This window comes from Sander vitreus, chromosome 9 (genome assembly GCF_031162955.1).
Source record: "Sander vitreus isolate 19-12246 chromosome 9, sanVit1, whole genome shotgun sequence".
NCBI classification, from domain to species: domain Eukaryota; kingdom Metazoa; phylum Chordata; class Actinopteri; order Perciformes; family Percidae; genus Sander; species Sander vitreus.
In genome coordinates, this window is record NC_135863.1 from 19580225 (window position 1) to 19604033 (window position 23809).

The following is a 23809-nucleotide window of genomic DNA, read 5'->3' on the forward strand; positions in this document are numbered from 1 at the left end:
GGGGTTGCGTCGAGAGATTTAAGCGGAAAGGAAGAGGAAGCAGAGCCGACTTCACGCAGTCGCTAGACGAAGTTATCAGCCTGCTTTCGACAGTTTTCGCAGGTTAATTTCCAGTGAGTACTTTCTAACACTTTTTTTCTACAGCAGTTTAACAGTTAGCAATATGTAGGCCTACGCAACGGGGTTTTAGTTCTTGTTCTTGTCTGTTATTTATTATTATTTTATGCGCTGCCAATTTCCGTAACGTCATATTCAAATTATATTCATTCATGTGGCTTAACTTGTTTTTCTTTATAATGAGAATAGCTTAGACGTAGACTAAAAGACAGATTAGTTTGCTGTAAATTTAGTAGGCGCGAGTCACCTCTGACCTTGTGTACGGCAGTGTTGTGCCCAAAAGTGTACCCCCTGTGTAGTTTGGGGATTACATTTGCACACCAATTAGTTTAGCTATTTTGGCTGTTGGTGGTTCTGTATCGGTCTGCTTCTCATCACTTGCACCTGTGCTGTGGACAAAGAGTTCATTGACAGCCGGCTCTCTCTCCGCTCAGTGGCTATTGTTACTCTGCACTTTGAAGGCAGATGCTAATGTTGACGGTCTTCTTTTTGTTAATGGTAGCTGCCATACATCTTCATGCTAAGTGAAACAGAGAACTCGTAGATGTGTGTATGCATGTTTAACAACTAGGTTATGAATTAGCACATATAGTATCAGACTGGTCGATCAAAAGTAAAACTTATCCTGCTGGCCAAATGTTATAACAATAACTGTATCTAACGGTTCAGCCTCGTTTTCACAAGCAGCATTCTGAGCCAGAGGTAGGCTATCCGTGGGTCCTGCATCTTGTTTTAAGCTTATGGTGGCCCCAGTTTGTGACTCGTGTAATATCAGAGAGGCACATACTGTATTTGAAAATGGGTCCAGTTTTCTCGCAAGCACAGTTTTTAAGACGGTTGTTAATTTCTTCTTTCTTATTTACCAGGCTACAATTAATGTGATTAGCCTGTGTCAAAGGTGATGCAGCCTATCTACCACGTGTCATATAGCATATAGGCTACTTATTACATGCATACATATATATATATATATATTTTATATATTTATATATTTTATATTTTATATATATATTTTTTTGTAGTATTTTGTTCCAGTAAAACACATTTGACTCATTTGAGCAAGAGGAGGAGTTGAACTTTCGACCAAGTGATTCTGAATACATGAGTTACAAAGATAACGTTCTCGATAATGACTTTGATAATGTTGTCACGCACCTCATTTAGTGGGTGCAACAGTATTAGTCATGTCAAACTCTTGTTTATTTTCACCATTCTGGTAGAAAGACAGAACAAACCACACCTCATTTTTACAATGCACAATGACTTAATCAATCAGTTTTATTGGTCACATGAAATCGTACAAGGTACAATTCCGGTAACATGTTATCCCATCAGCTCTTTCAACGTTTGCATGATTCACCATAAAGCAGAATGAGGTCGTCAGATCGGCACACAGATAAAGAGTCGCCCGGTTGAATGGCCCCGGAAAGAATACTGTTTTTACCACACAAGTAAGATGATGTGACACATATGATCCAGATACAAGTACTCCATTTTTACAACTGATGCATGTCATGCTGAGATGACACTGTGTACATGGCCACATTTGAATTAAAACACTTGTTTGTGTAATGCATCAGTAACTGTTTGCACGTTGAAAACAATTTACAAAATATGATATTTTTACTAAAAAAGAAAGTGCTAAATATGTTGCAGCAGACCCTGATCTCCTCTCTCGTGCTGGCTGGCCCTCATTGATGGTAATCTTCTCAGATGTTGGCCTCCTAAGGCTGTTTATGGTTCACTAACTCTGTGTAGACATGTAAACATTAGCTGTATAACGACCGTGGGATGGAGACAAAGGGCCTCAAGGTCAACAAGCCCAGGTGAACTCACTGATAGTAATGTAAACACTACGGCAGCACTGTGACTGTTACCACTCTAGCGTTGCATGTTGTTTTCACTTCCTCAACTTCCAAAGTCAACACCCTCTCTGAAGGACTCACATTTTTAAGGCAAGTTTCAGCCAGTTGAAATGACATGATGGACTCTCTTTAAACCATGTTGTTCCTCCAAGAAAACGTTTGCAGGCTGAGCTGGGTGTGCTCATGAAGCAGTCAAACTTCACACAGTTGAGCGCTGTCTTGTCCTGTTGGTTACTGAGCAGCTGTAGTAAAGTGCTGTGTTCGATAGTGGAAAATGTTAGTCATGCATGTTTCCCTTTCCACATATTCCCAACCAGGCTGGTGTTAAAGGGATCCTTGTCACTTCTCGGTGACTTCCCTGAAGCACCAACTGTAACTCTTTGCTTGCTTACTTGTCAGTTAACTCGGCCCCTGTTTGCTTTGTACGTTGGATAATGTTACGGAAGTTACGAATGCCAGTAAGTGTTCAGTTGAGGATACTGTTATCTGTTACAGCTACACCTTGATAGTTTTAGTTTGAGACAGTGTTGTTTTCATACAGTGTACACCTTGTCTAGTGCAACTTCCAAACCACTCACGCATTTTGGTTTCACTGGATTGAATTGACTTTTACACAAATTGACGAAAAAGAAGAGTGAACTTATCTTTTAACACTGACCACCAGTTTGAATCAGTCAGTGATTGGGCCGTGGCCAGAATTTCAACTTTAAGTTTGAATCCACATGAACCAACGCAGCAGTAGTATTTTGCACTACAGCATGTGCTTCAGTGTGAATTTACCATTTGAAGTTGCTTTTTATGGCTGTAATAGTAGTACAAGGTTTTGATTATACAGCTTGCCCAAGGACAATCCATGCACATATTTAACCCTTGTGTGGTGTTCATATTTTTGTTACACAGGCAATGTTCCCGGGTCTGGTGGACCCACCACATTATTAGGCTTTTAAATCAATACAGCCGTAACAATTTATTGTTTACTTTAGCTCAATTAACAATGATATATATAATTTATGGTTCATATTTGCCATTTACCCCTGTGAGGTCACATTCATGATCATATGATAATTTTCGTTTTTTGTGAGAAAACAAGGAAATTCAATTATAAAAAAGGTAAAAAAAAATAGAAACAATATTTTTGATCATTATTGGTGCTTATTTCTTAGAACTTAATCACAACAGGTGAAAGTACCTGAAATGTTACAATTGTGTAACGTTGTGTGGGAATAGCAGGTGCAGAAAGACAACATAGTTTCATAGCACCTACATTTAAATACACTCGGGTCCAGTAGACCCGAACACCTCATATGTAGTAGAGGGTTTTCACGACGCGTCATCAGACCAGAAGTCGCCATGTTGGAGGTACTCCGCATCACAACAAGGCACAGGCACTGAAGTAGATGCCGAACGGGGTCAAGGAAAATGGTTAATTATTGCCGTGTTTTAGGTTGTACCAATAGGTCAGACCGAGAAAAACATTTGGAATATTAGCGACTTCCAAAAGTTATTAAAAACCAGGGAGAGGAATGCCAGAAGTTATCAAAGGGAAGAGGCGCTTGTGGTTGGCAAAGCTCAACCAGGATCTACGAGGGAAAAATCTGTCTTGTTCGGTCTTTGAAATGAAAAAAACCCGAGTGAGAGTCACTTGGCTACACCTTGAGTATCACAATGATATCATACAGTTAAGGTTAGTTTGATTAAAGACGTTATTGCATTGCTTACTTTGGCCTTCACAACACAACAGTCGTTAATGACTTGGTACTGCGTCTCCCTCACCCATCCACACACCATCTGGTTATAAGCCTCCAAACTTTTGTAGGATTTAAGGTCTTCCGCTGTGTATGGGCTCGGCGAGAAAAACCGGTAGTTGACTATATCGGGATATGCAACTGAAGGAAGAATCACCGGGTCACCATGGATATAGTTGCCAAATAAGTAATTTTTTATGTTCTTCACAGAAATTGAGCCAAGGCCAATGACTTTGAGTTAGAAGAAATAATAAATAGCATAATTTTTCTTTTAGCAAACATTGAAAACGGGTCCCACAAACCCGAACAACACACAAGGGTTAAGTATAATATATCAAATCAAACAATTCATCACACGGGGAACCACAGAAGTGAAGAAGTAGTGAGAGCAGGGTGATGGTTATGCACCAGTTCAGTTCAACACTAGGGCGTAATAACTGTAACATGGTTCTGAACAGTGCAAGGATAAGAAGGAAAGTTTAGTGTTTCCCACAGAATAAAATTCTATTTGTGGTAGTGGCTGACAGGGGTAGGCATTGGAAAGATGGCTGTGTGTTTTGACCAGAATGCCTGGACAGGTGGCAACATGTTAAGGTGTGTTTAGTTTTATCAGTGACTGGTTAGGTTTTTTTTTTTGTGTGGTCCTGTAATTATTACTTTGCCTGTTGTAAGGTTTTAATAATACAAACAGCTGCATCATATTTTTTTTGGAACTTCAGACTAAAGGTCAGATTTAGAAAAAATAACCACAGTTATTACAAATTGTAAAAAATATAGAACTGTTTCAGATGTTGGTGCGGCTGGCTATTGTTTTCACTTTCTCTCTGTCAAATGAGTCAGATTAGAAAATTGCAGATGTGTATTTACTACAGCTTTTTTTTTTTTTAACACGTGTGCATGTTTGAAACTATCAAGTGGAAGTTCCTGTCATAGTAGCATGGTAGGTATTCTTGTTAGACAGATGTTTCATTCCAGTCATTGTTACGTCTTGCATAATAATCCCAACCTGTCTACAGGGCCAGGTTTACACGTGACCCAGATATCAAGTCTGGAGTTGTTTTGTTAATGAGTTTGAGCATGCTCTCCCATCAGACACTCACAACGGCACACACCCTAGAGTGGGCAAGAAAAACAACAGACTTTTTACACAAATGTGTGAATCCCTTTCTGTGGTTATTGGTGCTAGTGGGCAAATGATAATGAAGTGAAACAATATTACAATTGGTCTGGGTTGCACGGATAGAAAGCCATCCAGATGTACACCAGTCAACTTGGGAGTAGCATAGTTAAGTTTCCTGATTGGAAAACTTGAAAAAAAAATTCAGGTGCCAAATAGTACTTGCTTGCACTAAATACAAACCTACTAACTGTAGTAAGTGCAATCTGTAAGTGTTTACATTTAGTCTGATCAGCATTAAGATATCAGGAGGTTGTGTCAGACAGTGGCGTTCAAGTGTTTCAAGTGATGGCTTGTTTTTGAAGGGGACCCTCCTATGTAAATCCTGGGTAATTATTCCTCTGTGTTTATGGGTTTGGTTGGAAATCCCTTTCAGATTACCAAACTGGCAGGATACTTTACACAGCTCTCGAATCAGAACTTGTGCATTTTTGCAGTCTTGAGCATTGACTCCCAATGTACCATCGGCTACTTGCAAGTTGGATGTTTTTTTCCGTAGCTTCAGCCATCGTTTAAATAATTTCGCAAACATTGTACTATCCACTAGGGCTGGGCGATATGGAGAAAATCAAATATCACGATATTTTTGACCAAATACCTCAATATCGATACTGCAACGATATTGTAGTGTTGGCTATTGGTGCTTTCACAAAATATTTATACAATGACATTTTTGATAATCATCAGTAATGTGGATATAACTTCAATTTGTGTTTCTGTTCTGTATTTTCAATGATATAAAAAAAAAAAAAAAATCGATTGATCTTAAAAAAAAAGAAGTAATGTGGATATAATGACTAAGTGGGTAGAGGCAAATAATAGAACAGTTACAATAGTCTGGTAAGTTCAGAAAATGACATCACTTTACTGTAATGCAGCCTTTAAAACCAGGAAAAGACAACACTTATGCCATATCACGATATTACGATATCCAAAATCTAAGACGATATCTAGTCTCATATCACGATATCGATATATTGCCCAGCTCTACTATCCACATTCCTTTGCTGAGATCTCCAGAAAACAGCTGCATCCCTAAATATATTATATCATACAAGTTGTTTTTTTTTAAAAGCTCCAGGTTAAAAAAAAAAATATATAAAATCAAAAGGTGAAGTAAAATTACAACCCAAAGTGTTTGTTGTTAACACCCGTCACAGTTTACAGAACACCTTCCTGGTTCAACTACAGTACTTTAGTTTCCATTGTTGTGTGCACACAGTTTTCCTGTGCAAGGAAGGTTATTGTAGACACTACAGGTGCTTACAGTATATTTGGTTTTTACCTCTAAAATGGTTTTGATAATAATTAATGCCATAGTAATTAATGCCATTAATTAATTTAGTGCAAACTAAATTGTCTATGTAATACCGCACCTGCTGTGCCGATTCTCCGACCAATCTCCCGCTCCATTGTCCCCTCACTCGCGAACAAGACCCCAAGGTATTTGAACTCCTTCACTTGGGGTAAGGACTCATTCCCTACCTGGAGAAGGCACTCCATCGGTTTCCTGCTGAGAACCATGGCCTCCGATTTAGAGGTGCTGATCCTCATCCCAGCCGCTTCACACTCGGCTGCGAACCGATCCAGTGAGTGCTGAAGGTCACAGGCCGATGATGCCATCAGGACCACATCATCTGCAAAAAGCAGCGATGAGATCCCCAGCCCACCGAACTGCAACCCCTCTCCACCCCGACTACGCCTCGATATCCTGTCCATAAATACTACAAACAGGATTGGTGACAAAGCGCAGCCCTGGCGGAGGCCAACTCTCACCTGAAACGAGTCCGACTTACTGCCGAGAACCCGGACACAGCTCTCGCTTTGGTCGTACAGAGATGGATGGCCCTGAGAAGGGACCCCCTCACCCCGTACTCCCGCAGCACCTCCCACAGTATCTCCCGGGGCACCCGGTCATACGCCTTCTCCAGATCCACAAAACACATGTAGACTGGTTGGGCATACTCCCAGGCTCCCTCCAGGATCCTTGCGAGTAAAGATCTGGTCCGTTGTTCCACGACCAGGGACGGAAACCGCATTGTTCCTCTTCAACCTGAGATTCGACTATCGACCGAACCCTCCTTTCCAGCACCTTGGAGTAGACTTTACCGGGGAGGCTGAGAAGTGTGATACCCCTGTAATTGGCACACACCCTCTGGTCCCCCCTTTTTTAAAAAGGGGAACCACCACCCCGGTCTGCCACTCCTTAGGCACCGTCCCAGACTTCCACGCAATGTTGAAGAGGCGTGTCAACCAAGACAACCTCCACACCCAGAGCTTTAAGCATTTCTGGGACGGATCTCATCAATTCCTGGGGCTTTGCCACTGTGGAGTTGTTTAACTACCTCAGCAACCTCCACCAGGGAAATTGATGCCAATCCCCCCCCCCTCATCCTCCAGCTCTGCCTCTACCATAGAGGGCGTATTAGTCGGATTTAGGAGTTCCTCAAAGTGCTCCTTCCACCGCCCTATTACCTCCTCAGTTGAGGGTCAACAGCGTCCCATCCTTACTGTACACAGCTTGGATGGTTCCCCGCTTCCCCCCTCCTGAGGTGGCGAACGGTTTTCCAGAAGTACCTTGGTGCCGACCGAAAGTCCTTCTCCATGTCTTCTCCGAACTTCTCCCACACACGCTGCTTTGCCTCTTTCACGGCAGAGGCTGCAGCCCTTCGGGCCCTTCGGTACCTTGCAACTGCCTCCCGGAGTCGTCTGGGATAACATATCCCGGAAAGACTCCTTCAGTCGGACGGCTTCCCTGACCACCGGTGTCCACCACGGTGTTCGTGGGTTACCGCCCCTTGAGGCACCTAAGACCCTAAGACCACAGCTCCTCACCGCAGCTTCAGCAATGGAAACTTTGAACATTGTCCACTCGGGTTCAATGCCCCCCAGCCTCCACAGGGATGCACGAAAAGCTCCGCCGGAGGTGTGAGTTGAAAGTCTGTCGGACAGGGGCCTCCTCCAGACGTTCCCAATTTACCCGCACTACCCGTTTGGGCTTACCAGGTCTGTCCAGAGTCTTCCCCCACCCCTGACCCAACTCACCACCAGATGGTGATCGGTTGACAGCTCCGCCCCTCTCTTCACCCGAGTGTCCAAAACATATGGCCTCAGATCAGATGAAAGCGATTATAAAATCGATCATTGACCTTTGGCCTAGGGTGCTCTGGTACCAAGTACACTTATGAGCATCCCTATGTTCGAACATGGTGTTTGTTATAGACAATCCATGACTAGCACAGAAGTCCAACAACAAACAACCACTCTGGTTTAGATCAGGGAGGCCGTTCCTCCCAATCACGCCTCTCCATGTGTCTCCATCATTACCCACGTGCGCGTTGAAGTCCCCCCAGCAGAACTATGGAGTCCCCGACTGGAGCCCCATGCAGGACTCCACTCAAGGTCTCCAAGAAGGCCGAATACGCTGAACTCTTGTTTGGTGCATATGCACAAACAACAGTCAGAGTTTTCCCCCCACAACCCGCAGGCGTAGGGAGGCGACCCTCTCGTCCACCGGGTTAAACTCCAACGTAGCGGCGCTCAGCCGGGGGCTTGTGAGTATCCCCACACCCGCCCGGCGCCTCACACCCTGGGCAACTCCGGAGAAGAAAAGAGTCCAACCCCTATCCAGGAGTATGGTTCCAGAACCAAGACTGTGCGTAGAGGTAAGCCCCCACCAGATCTAACCGGTAGCGCTCCACCTCCCGCACAAGTTCCGGCTCCTTCCCCCACAGAGAGGTGACATTCCACGTCCCCAGAGCCAGCCTCTGCTGCCCGGGTCTGGTCCGTCGAGGCCCCTGACCTTCACTGCCACCCATGTGGCAGCGCACCCGACCCCAGCGGTTCCTCCCACAGGTGGTGGGCCCATGGGATGGAGGGATGTCCGCCACGTAGCTTTTTCGGGCTGTGCCCGACCGGGCTCCGTGGCAAACCCGGCCACCAGACGCTCGCTGACGAGCCCTCCATCTGGGCCTGGCTCCAGACGGGGGCCCCGGGCTTCCTCCGGGCAGGGTCACTTCATCCCTTCCTCGATTTTTCATAGGATTTTTGAACCATTCTTTGTCTGGCCCCTCACCTGAGACCACTTTGCCTTGGGAGACCCTACCAGGAGCACCAAGCTCCAGACAACACAGCCCTCAGGTTCATAGGGACACACAAACCTCTCCACCACGATAAGGTGATGGTATTTATCGCACCGTTGTGACGAAAAGAGAGCTGAGCCAGAAGGCAAAGCTCTCAATCTACCGGTCAGTTTTTGTTCCTACCCTCACCTATGGTCATGAAGGCTGGGTCATGACCGAAAGAACAAGATCCAGGGTACAAGCGGCCGAAATGGGTTTCCTCAGGAGGGTAGCTGGCGTCTCCCTTAGAGATAGGGTGAGAAGCTCAGTTATCCGTGAGGAGCTCGGAGTAGAGCCGCTGCTCCTTTGCGTCGAAAGGAGCCAGTTGAGGTGGTTCGGGCATCTGGTAAGGATGCCCCCTGGGCGCCTCCCTAGGGAGGTGTTCCAGGCACGTCCAGCTGGGAGGAGGCCTCGGGGGAGACCCAGGACTAGGTGGAGGGATTATATCTCTAACCTGGCCTGGGAACGCCTCGGGATCCCCCAGTCGGAGCTGGTTAATGTGGCCCGGGAAAGGGAAGTTTGGGGTCCCCTGCTGGAGCTGCTACCCCCGCGACCCGACCCCGGATAAGCGGATGAAGATGGATGGATAGATGGATAAATTGTCTAGTTTCTAAGATACAACAGTTCTTTAGCGTAATTATTTGCAACATCATACCTAACCAGTTGCAGCAATCTTTGCTCATAACTCAGGTGGGATCAGATAATTCTGCAGGTCAGTGGGTGGACACAAACTGGAGAATGCCACCATGCAAATTCACTTTCTCCTCATTCTGCTCATTCAGAAGGACCCATGCACTATTGTTGTCTGGAAAGTTCCAGAAATCAGAGTCGTTGAGACCTGTCGAAGGGGGGGGGGGCGTGAAGAGAATGAGACCAGTGTTAAATGACCGACCTTGTCTGAATACTTGCAGGTACTGTAGGGGTGATACTTCTCCCCCACCGCGCGCGCGCGCACACACACACACACACACACACACACACACACACAGTGTAAAGATGTCAGTGTCCAGACAAGTTGAGCAACATTCCTGTGCTGGGGGGGGGGGTAACTGTTCCTACGACTTAAGCCTTTGATTGTTTAAGTTTGTTTGTCTTTAATGTGTATTAAAATAGATGCATTTTGTTTCAATTCATACCACATATCTGCCATGCATGGCTGGAAACTAATGGCCACATTCAAATCTAGATGTGCAGTCACTTTTGACAGAGGACATTTGTAAGAATAGCCTTTTGATTTTGATTATGCAACTGACAATGTCACGACCCGTGCATTCTAACTGTATATTCAGATGCAGGAAAAGACAAGGTTGCAGAACAGATACAGAGTTTATCCTGTGACATTTCTTTTAAAGAGACCAGAAATGTTTGCTATAGATTTACGTTTTCTAAGAGTTTGTTAGAAGTGAGGAGGATTTTTCTTTTAAGTTCAGTGTTGTCTAAACTTTGACATGTAATAAGCCCATATTTTCGCTAAATGTTTTACTCCCAAGTGTCTTATTGACCTAACTGGATTTTTGCGGCTGTTGCACATTGGTGTTTTTTTTATTATCTATTTTACACAAACAACTAATTTTGGCACTTTTTTTTTTTTTAAAACAGGAAAATTTGGTTACTGAAGAACTGTGACAGATTTCACACAGACGTGATAAGGAATAATTACAGATGTAAAATAACCCCAACCAAGATGACGGTGATAGCCAATATATATTCTGAAATGTTCACTGGAAAATAACATTTGAAATAAACACTAACTTAAATAAAATGACTAAAGAAACAAAAAGTATTAAGCTTAAATATACATTATTAAAATATGTGGCCTATTGCAATTTCTGTTTGGATGTCTGCCAACATATACCAATACTATAAATCTATAAGACAATCCAATCTTCCAATAATATTAAATCACTGAAATATTGTTTTAAGCTTTACTGTGCCTGTATGTGTACTTATGTTTCTAACCAGGCAGATGTTATCAGGTGCACATGTTCTCTGCCACACCTGTAGACCCTGCATGGCTCAGACCAGTTTGTATTTTAATGTGTATGTAAATTGAAAGCTTTTCAACTTGGCCCTCCTCATTGCTCAACCTGGCATATATGTCATAGGGCTTTTTCTTTGGATGACAAAGCCACAGAACGAGTTTGGATTATATTAGATCATTTTTTTTGGAGTCAGCTCTTTTTTATCTCTGTTATCTTGAGACACCGTTACGTAGGCCTGTCACAATAACAAATTTTGCTGGACAATAAATTGTCCCAGAAATGATTGCGAAAAACGATAATATTGTCGTTCTGAGACCATTTTCATCTAATATAATGATAATGGCATAATAATGCAGGTACACCTTTTCAAAGATCAATAAACTTTTATTTCTAAAGAATATTTACCACTGGAACTGGAAGCCATTTTAAATATCCACAATATGTCTTTGCTCTCCTTTAATAGGTCGTCTTTCATGCTGTTGTACAGTTGTGGAATTGCCGTTTGCGACACGTATGTTCTCCCAGGCAATTCGTACTGGCTGTCAAATGTTTGCAGCATTCGTCGAGTGTTTGTGCGATAGACTACAGACTCTTTAAAAAATAATTGTTAAATGTAGTAAACACTAAATATTAAATTTAAATAATATATCATTCATAAATTATATCTATGTGGCTATCTGCCACATGGCAAGTAAATGTTTGTATCAAAATAGTTCTGTTTTTCAGTCTCATTTTGGCGAAGGTGCAGCTACTTTCTTCTGCTCCTCTGCTGTCTGCAGGTCGGAGCTTCGCGGGGACAGGCCTACACACCCCCACCCACACCCACACATACACAAACACTGGCGCACACACCAGACGCCAGCCACCACGTCACTTCTGTTTACTGATAGCTATCGTTTACCTCAGGCTAATTTATTAGCTAGTAAGTGGCGATTTTTGGCAGCCAGCCTTCCAAAAGAAAGCACAATGAAATTAAAAAACCAATTATTAACCGTTGACCGCCAAGCAGGTAACAGAGCCTCTGACACACTTTCCGCACTCCGTATCCGCGGACAGCTGTAGGCTTGTACCGGTTAATGTTCTGTGCATTGTCAGACACATGCAGCCACTTTCCTGAAAACGCTTGCGAGACTGACAAGTCCACAGCGGCGTGTATGTCCGAGCCTGTCTCCACCGCCTCCACCTGCAGGTTGTCAACTGTGTGCTTTGGAATGAAAGGGAGAAAACAGGACACAGAGTAACACGGCGGATATCGCTCTTATACTTTTTTTTTTTCCCTTTTTTTTTTACGCCGCCTTAACTGCAAAGTGCTGTGGGAAACCCTGCTCCAACAACTAGCGTTTTCTGTCAGCACCCTGACTCATGCGTAGTTTCCTCTTCAGTGAGTTTGTCATCCTGCTGGCTTGACTGGAATGTGTGATTTTGTTATGTGACTCTAGTAATCACTTAGCTGATAGTATCTGTTTTAACTTGGCATTCGCTCAATTCAGTCAGGAACACTCTTGTTATGGATTTAACCATTTATTGCAACAAAAAAAAAAAAAATGGAAATACAGTTATGCTTGGCATTGATGGCTCCGCTCTTGAGAATGCTCCCTGGACCAGCCAAGCAGCATGCTAAACTGAAACAGGGAGCACCATGCTGAAACCCCTCTGGGTAAAAAAAGAGTGAGCCAAAAGAAAGACATTGAAAACCATTTTAAACTTTGAGTCATGTTAGGACTCTAAACTAGGAAGGTGGAGGCTGGGGTGGTGGAGGCAAAACGTTGCCAGCAGCAGCAGTGAGTGAAGCAGCGTCAGTGTAGCAGGGATCAGTGAGGAGGGAGTCACATTTAAAAGTTCCAACCTTGATGTGAGAATGGCTGCGATTGGTATGTGTGATAGGAATGATAATTCAATCAGTGGGCGTATGACTTCAACAACTAATGCTAAGCTTAATTTTTCAGAGTAATGTTGCTGCCATTCCAGACTTTCTGCTGACTTGTTTAACCAAACGGTCATAAACATTAGCATAACATTTTGCCCAGAATGCTAGTTCTGAGCAGAACCGCTTAAGCTTGAAATACCATGTCATTAACCTTTTCATTTTTGCATCAATCTCTGAAGGGAATGCCTCGACGATATGATCTGGCTTTGATTCTGCTCATCCTTGTACGCGACAATGGAAGTTATTTACATTACATAGCTTGACCTGACATTTGTACCTTGGCAGCAAAGTCAGACTCCTCACACCAGTATGTGACATGCTGGTGGAAATTCTGGGAGACTTGTGCTTACTGCTATAATGCAGCTGACACCCACACATTCCTGGTTTTACACTTTCCAGCCTATCATTCATTGGTATTATACAGGTTTTGATTTACCAAGATTATCAATACTGTAATTTAGAATTACAATTTGACAGTTGTATGTCAAACACACTTGAAATCCACATTCAATGAATTTGATGCATTTTAGGATAAAGTTATAGTTGTGAGGTCCCTCAGTACTTTGTGTAATTAATTGATTGGATGACTTCTGTTTTCTGTCACACATCAGTTGTGAACCCATACTGTGTGTCTTTTAAATTTGAAATGTTTTTGTGGCTCTATGAAAATGAAAAAATAGTATCTATTAACAAGTCTTATTTTTCGTTTCATTGGTGCAAAGTTTTATTGACGGAGCACAGTTAAACTGTGGTTTGGTTTTTACTTTGATTAAATACACCTGATAACAAATAGTCGAGAATTTACTTAACTAGGGTTACCATAACTTTAACTCTCTTACATGACTGCTTATGGTTTGTTTTGGTTTGATGGAGCCTTTTTCAGTCACACACTGGCATAGTCGGAAAGAGGGCAGTTTTAATTATTCCATTTCAAAAGTTGACCATAGGTAAATAACTACATTTGTAAACCGCCCTAATTGGAATTTTCTTGAGTTGCTTATTCAGCAAGGTGGAGAGGGCTGTGTTGGTTTCCAAGGACAACATTGCTATCATGTTTGAAATGCCTTTGTCTGCGACTAGCAGAGAACGATGATTTAGAGTGACAGGTAAAACCAGCCAAGGCCATCAGATGCGGTGCAACGCCAAAGACGTCACGGCATTTACTGTGACATGATCACTCATGCAATGCTGTCAGATGTCTGATATGAACAGCCAAGTTCAACTACTGTAGTATAACAGTGTGCTTTCAATAGCAATGTGTGTGCAAAATGTATTTTTCTTATAGGCCTTCCACTCAAATGAACTAAAATTATCCATAAGCAGAAGATTTTACTTTTATTATGTTTTTTTTCTCCTTGGAACAACTGGGTGTGACCACCTTACACAACACGCTCAGAAGGTTTTAAGCATTATTGTATGAGGCCTGTCTTCCCTTTGCAGCAATCATTTTGGTCTGACATTAGCCATACTATCCAACCCTGAGCAAACATGAAGCTTTTATGACTATTTATGGCGCTTCCTAGCTTAAATGTAATAGATTGTTCTCTGGAAGGCTGTCATGTGTCGCACTCCCTGTAGTTGCCAGTAAACTGGAAACTAATGCTTTAATGTGCGAATACATGATGCAAGCATGCTGTGGCTCTGTGCCAAATATTAGGCAGACAAACAACAAAATACACAAATGGAAAGAAATGCAACTACTCCTGACTTGTTTCAGGCATTTTATCCATGATATGGATTGTCTCCCAACAGAGAGAGAGACATGGAAGCTAGTTTTGCTTTATGGGTGTTGGTCGGCCAATAAAGAGGTAACAATGGCCCCCTTCATGATAACAAAGACTCCTCTGATTTCTCGCCAGCTGCCTGTGAATAATATTAATCAGCCCATCCTTGAGCGAAAACTTACAGGGCGACTCCAGAGTTGTGTGCGTTTCTCTACGTGTGTGTTAGGGCTGTTGGAACGAATTCAAAAAGTTGAATATAATTCGAATAGTAAAAAAATAAATCATTACAATTGAAATGCTGAAATTACTATTCAAATGTAATTTTTTTTATAAATATATAATATAAACGTTAGCTAATCTCCCTCTTCTCATGTCACGTCTGATGAACAATAAGTACAGGAGTGAGAAACAAGGCATTGTGAGGTAACTTTACGTACCGAGTAGCGTTGGTACAGGGGGGAGTGACAGGCTGTGGCTGGAAATCGGAAGAAGGATGGGAAATAGTTTTAACATGACTTTAAAATCGACATCCACTGAGCCAAAAAGCTGAAGTTATCAATAGTTAGCTCGTTCTGGTTTCCTGACTGCGTCGCGAGTTTTGGAGCCTAGCTGGGAGCTTCATGGAGACAGCTAGCTAACGTTAATGTTAGCTGCCCTACAGCTGTCAGAGTTAGCTTTGAATTTATAAACGCAGAAAAAAAAGAAACGCCCCTTTTTCAAGACACTGTATTTTAAAGATGCTTTTGTAAAAAATCTAACTTTAGAGATCTTTGTTAATGTTTTCCATGCATGTTCAATGAACCATAAACAATGAATGAACATGCACCTGTTGAAAGACAATAACAACTTAAGGGCGGTAGGCAATTAAGGTCACAGTTAAAAGAAAATTAGGAAAGTAAAAAAACTTTTTTACTGACTCTGAAAAACACCAAAAGAAAGACGCCCAGGGTCCCTGCTAATCTGCGTGAACGGGCCTTAGGCATGGTGCAAGGAGGCATGAGGACAGCAGATGTGGCCAGGACACTACATTGCAATGTCCCTACTGTGAGACGCCTAAGACCGCTACAGGGAGACAGGAAGCACAGCTGATCGTCCTTGCAGTGGCAGACCACGTATAACACCTGCATAGGATCGGTACATCCGAATATCACACCTGCGGGACAGGTACAGAATGGCAACAACAACCGCAAGAACTGGCCAGTCTGGTGCAGTACGTGAGGAGAAGATGCACTGCAGTACTTAATGCAGCTGGTGGCCACACCAGATACTGAGGGCTACTTTTGATTTTGCCCCCCCACCCCCTCTTTTGTTCAGGGACACATTATTCCTTTTCTGTTAGTCACATGTCTGTGACAATTGTTCAGGTTATATCTTAGTTATGAAATCTTTTAATGTTCATGCAACTATTTGCATATGTTAATTTGCTTAAAATATAAAAGCAGTTGAAAGTGACAGGACGTTTCTTTTTTTGCTGAGGAGTGTGTGTATGTATGTATGTATGTATGTATATATCATTTTAACAGCTATATTCTCAGTAACGTGACAATCTGCAAGAAACAGGTTGCTTATAAATCACTAAAGTCACTAATAGTAGTGGCAGCACCATTTGGCTTAGTTATCAATGCCGTTAGCATCATGGCTAACACTATAGTTACTTAGCTAGCTAGTTTATTACAAATCGTTTCGGCTGTGCTTTTGAACATGAGGTCATTGTGCTAACCGAGAAACGTTAGCCTTTACGACAGAGCCGCTTCAATACACTTGTTAAATAATGTTTCATTACAGAGTTATCTGTCGATTTGTGTTTGTCGCTGTGTGCTTGGTGAAAAATAATGTAAACAGAGAGCGGCGTGCCAGAAATGCAATGCGCCATGATGTAGGTCCCCTTCCAGGCCAGGCTGATGTTGGAAGTCCCTCTAGTGGACAGAACGTGTAACAACAACCACATGCTTATAGTGACATTGACAGTGCATAAGCCTGAGTAGTGTAGTACACGCTGCATTTGAGCATTAAATATTCAAATTATTCAAATAGTTAAAAAAAAATTTGAATGGTATTATAGAAGACTGACAGCTCTAGTGTGTGTGTGTTAGTGTGTGTGTTTCAGTGGGTGGAGGGCATGTAAAGGGGGGGCTCAGACTTGTTGAATTCAGGGCAGCAGTCACAAAGTAGCAAGTCGCATTATATTTCGGTGTGTTTTGTAGTGTGGGTTTAAATAGGGGCCATCTCTCTCTCACTCCAGTTGTACTCTCTCTTGGCGCCCGCTTGCACACAGTGCTTGCTCTCTCTGGCTCAGCCTCTTTCCCTCCCTCTCCTTCTGTGAGCTAGTTATTCATCCACTGTGTGAGTCAGGGTGGGGATTTGGAAGACTGCTGTACCAGTCACACTTTCAGTTTACTTTCTCATTGCCTTACCCCATCTCTCTCTCTCTCTCTCTCTCTCTCTCTCTCTCTCTCTCTCTTTTTGCTGTTGCTGCCCCAGGCTGCCTGCCTGCCTGCCCGCCCTTATTGTTTACGGAGAGGCTTTGCCGTCTTGTGAAAGAGGAGTCCACGTTGGCTTTTGATGATTTAAGGGGAGAATTCTAGTCTTAAGGTAAGTTGCATAATGTTATATAGAAGTTGAACTAACTTTTGTGGAGTCTGCCTGCATGTTGAGCAGGGAAGGTTTCTGTTCTTTTGGTAATTAAGGGTATCAGGCTGTTTTTTTTTTTTTTTTTTAAATAACGGACACTTTACTGTGTGTTTAACTAATGGGTTCCTCTCAGATTTTTTTGGTTCATCATTAACTTCTACCTCGTGAGTGTGAGCTCCTTTTTTCCATCCCTATGATTCATTGACATGGCTCTCACAGGAAATCTTCCCCCTCCCTTTCCACTGTTTTAGATCTCCTTTGTAGATGTAAACCAGCCACCTCGTCAAGGTTGCCTACTGTATTGTTGAATTAGTGGTTGTGGTGGCACATACAGAATAAGTAACCGTGTGTTAAAACAACTTTATTTTACTTTGGTCACAAGAATGGACTGGTGTAGCTAAGGGCTGTAAATCGTGGACATTTCTGTTGAGAGGGAACATAACTCATTGCCTAAAGGTTGGGTGGTGAATGTCATGTGTCTGCAGCTAAATTGCTTCACTCTGTTATGGGAATACCACAGCAGACACTTTGTGGACCCCTCTCACAGTTATGAGGAAGTTCCTGTCCTCTTGTGGAACTACTGCTAGTATTGCTGATATAGCTGAGCAACAACGACCATTAAACAGTAAAGTTCAGTTGATCAGTTTGTACCGGTTCCAATTCTCAAGTAACAAGACGTTAATTGACGGAGATTAGAAATGGTAACATGGTGTCATTATGTAAGAGCTCACTGATAACTAGAGGCATGAAATGGTACAGAAGTGTCAGAGCAGTATGGTTCACTAACTGTGGTTGTTCTTGTAAAATGGTCTTTGCCAGTTGATTGTGGTTCACTGAGCTGGAATGGAAGGGGCTTTATTTTTCACTTAGGTTACAGAAATATTTTTTACTCTCTTCTTCCTGTTCACGGTCATAAGACTATCCCCCTGACTCGCACAGTCAGTTTATCATTATTAGTCTGTATTCTCTAAAGAATCACTTTAAAGTGAATCACATGTTGCATGTTCATACAGTAGTTTGAACATGAAAACCAGGAGATTTAGATAACTTGTATTCAAAAAGCAAAACCATCATATTAAATCCTATTTATTTGTAGGATTTAAAATTAAAAAGAAAAGTCTCCTTGTGCACTGTTACAGTGTCTACAACCCATTTAATTAAACTCAGAGAAGTGGCTTTTGGTGCCAAACAAACTAAATCTGTTTTCTCATTTATACAAACCTATACTACCAACCTTTAATGCATGACCAACATTATTAAGGGAGAGTTAAGATTTCCTTTTCAGTTTCTACTGGAGACAAATGTGAGGTGGTCAAACTATCACTACACAATTCATGGTCACTGTGTTAGAATAACCTCGGCCTTAACCACTTACCTGACCAGGTGGTCATCTGCTCACTTTAACTGTTCAGCATTTCTCCTCAGAACAAGACAGACTCACTCTACACAACAGACATGATGGTAGTCTTGTCGAAATGTGAGGCGCCTGATCAAATGCCTCATCTTTGGTTCAAAAGCAACCCCAGCGTTTTGTGAAAGAGTTTTCTGAAACGTCATGTATCTGATCTGTTCTACAACTGCATTTGTGGTGATAATGATAAGGCCTGCAAGGAGACAAAACTCCAGTTCAAGTTTTCACCTTATTGGTGGAAGGAAGTTAAGTCAGCAGTCAGCTGTTCCAAATTAGACTGAAATGCTGAACTCAAATCACCTGGAAGCTCAACAAGAAGGAAAGACCAGAAAGATACTCAGCTGTGCTGTAGACATGCCTTGTGGGTATAGAAAAAGCCTAATGTGAACAAGCTGCAGGTGGTATCTACAAAAGGAAGAGGAATGCTATTCAGAACCCGTTTTAACTTTGGCACAATGAATCCACAAAATATTATCCTAAGCATATCAAGGGCTATTATGTTTTGATTTTAACTGCAAAACAGGCTACATCCCAGGATGTGGCATTTCACAAGTAAGCACAAATTACATTTCCTGTTTGACATCTTGTGATAACAAAATCTTAAAAAGTTGATACTGAAGTTAGCATCCTTAATCCTTGTGTTGTCCTCCGGGTCCCGGTGACCTGGTTACACTTAGTAAAACTAAAACTGGTAAAATGCATAGCTGTCTTTATGCTGTATCCCTTCTTGCTGTTCACCCTTGTTAGCTCTGCTCCCTGCTCTTCATTCCTCAGCATGAAATCATGAGCTGCTAATTATATTGGCTTAAGGCGGGCTGTTCTATAAGGCCTCGGGGAGCGAAAACTCAGAGCATTGTAGATTGTGTAACAATAGCGTGGTGGGAGGAGACCGCACCCTGTATGTCCTCTACTTTGTGAACACGCTTTATAGTTTACACTTGAAATGGTGAGCCTTTGTGAACAAAAAAATACGCAGGTCTGAAAACCATAGCAACATTCATGTGTACTGATTTGTAGATGAACTGATAGATTCAGTTCGCAGTGGCAGTTCTCCAATAAATGTGGTTGCTACATAACAAGAAGCAGTACGTTTTGGTTTTAAGGATCTTGGATATCAATGTCAGAGGTCTGCGGTTTGTGATTTTAGTTCAATGATCCGGAACCTTCCCTTTTTTGCTTTTAGTTTGGTTCATTTGAGGAGAGCAGTTTAGCTTGACTCCTACACACAAACAGCAGTAGAGTGCCACCTAACTGTGAGATAAGGGACGCCCTCCCAGTTCCCTGTAGCACCTCCTCTCTGGATATCAGGCCATGTCTCACGAATGGTTGGAGCAAAGCATCCTGGTATTTATTGTTGGGACTGTTTGTTTAGTGAGAGATGAGCTGCTCTGTTGCGGTAATTGCATTTCAGTCCCACTGAATCAGGACATGTCTCAAAATGCTTCTCCTTGAAGGCATTTATTGGTCCCATGTGATTACCAGGAAGACCCAAGCAATGAATAAGACATGTGATTTCTTTTTTTCAAAGTTTTTATGTAATCCATTCTAGAATGTCTCTAGAAATGTTAATGTCTAGGAAAAGTGAACCACTTTTTAAGCCGTAAGGTTTCAAACAGATGGGCAAGGATAATGGTTCATTTGACCTACTTTTACACATCCAAAAAGATGTCAGAGATGTGCATCCTTTTTTTGGACCTTAAAAAAAAAGATCAAAATAGTTTTCTTCTCACTATTTGAATTGCTGTCATGGGAGTGGTGGAAGAATTGCTGCTTTGTTTGGCTTTGACAGAAAGGTAACGATGAGCTTATTGGGTTTTTTTTGCAGATAATTGGGTCACAACAATACAAGACGGCAAACATGCTTCGAGAGATTCAGGCGATGGGCTCACATGCCATGGATATCTACGACTACCTCTTAGCGGGAATTGGTAGGTGATTTACCTGACTAAATATAGAAGATCACTCTTTTTATTGTTGTTGTCTAATGTATTTTTTGTCTTTTTTTTTTTTTAGATCCACGGCTGAAGGAATATCCACTGATGCAGAATCCTATTCCCATGTCCTCAATATTGCTGTGTTACCTATTCTTTGTAATGTACCTTGGACCTCGCATAATGGCCAATCGAAAGCCCTTCCAGCTAAAGGAAGCCATGATAGTCTACAACTTCACGCTAGTGGCACTGTCAGTATTCATTGTCTACGAAGTAAGCCACTGCTACTTTACGTCTCCAACATTTAAAGATTTGTAATTAAGTTACTTTCTACACATTTTAAACATTTCATGTGTTGACATGGCTTAATTTGTGTAGTTTTTGTGTAATTTATATCTGAAAGGATCACTTTTTTGTTCTTACTTTGTACCTATGACTACAAACCAAGTAAATAAGATGTTGTTATTTAGTTCCTGATGTCTGGTTGGGCCACAACATATACCTGGCGATGTGACGCAGTTGATACGTCTGACAGTCCTCAAGCACTTCGAGTAAGTCCCCTCTAACTACTTTGTCATATACAATTCCTCATTTAACGTGAAGTGAAATGATTATTTTACCGAGTCTTTGTTCTCCTCACCAGATGGTCCGAGTGGCCTGGCTGTTCTGGTTCTCCAAGATTATTGAGCTCATCGACACAGTACGTTCAGTCTTTTACTTGACCGCCTTGATGTGCAGTTTTGGTCACAACAGCTGGGCTTTAACTAATCAATAACCTCTTTCGGTCAGATGTTCTTCGTTTTGAGGAAAAAGCACGGCCAGGTCACCTTCCTGCACATCTTCCACCACTCCTTTATGCCCTGGACCTGGTGGTGGGGAGTTGCCTATGCTCCTGGTGAGTACACATTAACAAAATCTTGATTTTTCAAAGAATTTGAAAATTATTAATGGAGGAGCATCCGCAGGTTGTAGCGTTGTTACGTCATCCTGCAAACCAATCTTTGTAGCTACATGACCTGTACAATCAGCAACACTGTCCTCCATTTGGTTTCTGCTTGTCTTGTTAAAGAAGCTTGTGAGAGTTCTGTTTAGTCATACGAAAATGATTAACCAAGTTTCTGACCTTGCGAGATAAATCGAGAATGTAGAGGACATAGAGGTTTTTTAAAGGTCTGAGTCGGCCTAATCCTGTTTGTGATTATTACCCCAGGTGGAATGGGATCTTTTCATGCCATGGTGAATTCCTCCGTCCACGTCATCATGTATTTCTACTACGGCCTTGCTGCTGCTGGACCACGCTTCCAGAAGTTTTTGTGGTGGAAGAAATACATGACTGCCATTCAGCTGGTACAAACACCCTATTTTCCTGTTTATCAAATAATTAATTTTTCATTTGAATTGTGCTACTTGTAGGCTTCAGGGATCAGCTCCAGGACAGCATGATGTAGCTTGAATGCATGTTCTGTCGGCACGTTTTTGAAATCCCAAGTTAATGTCTCCGCTCCAAAGGCACCAAGACAAATTCCTCCACATTTATTTATAGTAAGTGCTTGGCTGACTCCTGATTTCTTCCCAACAGACCCAGTTTGTTCTGGTATCTCTCCACGCTACCCAGTATTACTTCATGGACAGTTGTGACTATCAGTTCCCAATGGTGCTCCACCTCATCTGGATGTATGGAACCTTCTTCTTTGTGCTCTTCTCCAACTTCTGGATCCAAGCTTACGTGAAGGGTAAGCGGTTGCCAAAACAAGACGTAAAGCAGTGTAAGAACGGCACAGCTGTCCACACCAACGGCAAACACCACGAGAACGGCATTAACCACGGAACCAGCAACGGAGCCAGCAACAGCTCTGCTCCCCACGAGAATGGCAGCATTCACGTGAGCAAGATGAAGAAGGCCTAGGACCCCTGGAAGGAAACACCCAAGAAGTATGACCCAGTGAAGCTGTTAAAACTACGGATTCCAAAGATAGTTTTGGCTGTGTTTCTTTTCTTGTTTTTGGGTTCATGTGCAACACATGGCGAGATGACGTGGTCAATGATTTCCACAGTTAGGGTCCCCTATTTGGTTGGTTTGTTTTTTTGAGTTGGTAAACCATTTATGGAACAAAATGTATGAAGAGAAGATGTTTTCACTTAAATGTTATCTTCACTGATTTTGCAACAACCTCTAGTTCAGTATCACACTGGTGGCCTTTTCACCCCACTTGCCTTCACTACTTATCTGACCCCCCACATCATCCTGAGCCCCCTGTGGACAGATGACTGTACAGTTTTATCAAACTTGAAAATACTTTTTGTAAATAGTTTTACAGCAAAAAAAACAAACAACTAATTGTATTAGTATGCTTTAGACTTTCTAAATGTTGTTATATTGTGTATTTAAAATTAAATGCCAATAAATTCAATTTAAAATTTTGTGCGTCAGTATTTCCACGTGCAGTGTAGGCGCTCACTTTATGTGTAACTTGCTGAAAAGGTTTTCGGTTCTAGTTGTCGGGGCTTTGGGGGTAAACTTGGACATTGTGCTGTGTTGCAACAAAGAAGAAAAGCATTTTGCGTTGCTGGCTTGAGCCTCTTGTCTTGGCCATCCCAAGTATGTGGAGCAAGTAGGAGGTAAACAAGAGCCCCATTCTGCTTTGTTTAAATTCATCATTCATCGTAAGAGGCAGAGAGAAAGCATCCTGCAGACCGGATCTACACCCACTCAACTCAACCATCAGCTGGTTCATCAACATCACTGTTTTTTGTTTTTTTTTACATCCATTCAGCCTGCAAATGGATGCAATCAATACACCACTGATCCAGTACATACAATAGTGGTAAACTGCTTTGTTTTTATTTATTGCAACATACCATGTCACAACTGTAAGTTAACCCTCCTTTAAAGTTGCTTTATGAAAATGATCTTGAGGGCAAGAAATAATTGTATTCATTATATTATATCTATTATATATCGAAAGGTGTTTCTTACATTCTAACCCCCTCATGTTTGAAAATGGGGTGGGCAAAACATTAGAAACTAAAACAGTTAAATGTATACCTCTTTGATAGTGCCAATCAAAACTCAACATTATTATCTTTACAATCAAGCTGTTGTGTTGAATTGCATTTGATTTTACAGTTGTACCTAATAAAGTCACTGAGTGCAGATTTTGTGTGTAAAATCTGAAAA

At 42.1% G+C, this 23809-nt stretch overlaps 1 protein-coding gene across 2 annotated transcripts; it reads left to right on the forward strand.

The window, feature by feature from the left end:
- Positions 1-23787, forward strand: elovl1b (ELOVL fatty acid elongase 1b). 2 transcript variants are annotated; one of them, XM_078259120.1, is made up of 9 exons: positions 1-113; positions 17140-17250; positions 20526-20628; positions 20714-20904; positions 21102-21182; positions 21275-21331; positions 21421-21526; positions 21842-21978; positions 22211-23787. In XM_078259120.1, the coding sequence occupies exons 3-9, from the start codon at positions 20559-20561 to the stop codon at positions 22535-22537; spliced, it is 969 nt and encodes a 322-aa protein (XP_078115246.1). In that variant the 5' UTR covers positions 1-113; positions 17140-17250; positions 20526-20558; the 3' UTR covers positions 22538-23787. The 2 variants fall into 2 exon arrangements, with proteins under 2 accessions (XP_078115246.1, XP_078115245.1); XM_078259119.1 differs by lacking the exon at positions 17140-17250.
- The last annotated feature ends 22 nt before the right edge of the window (positions 23788-23809 follow it).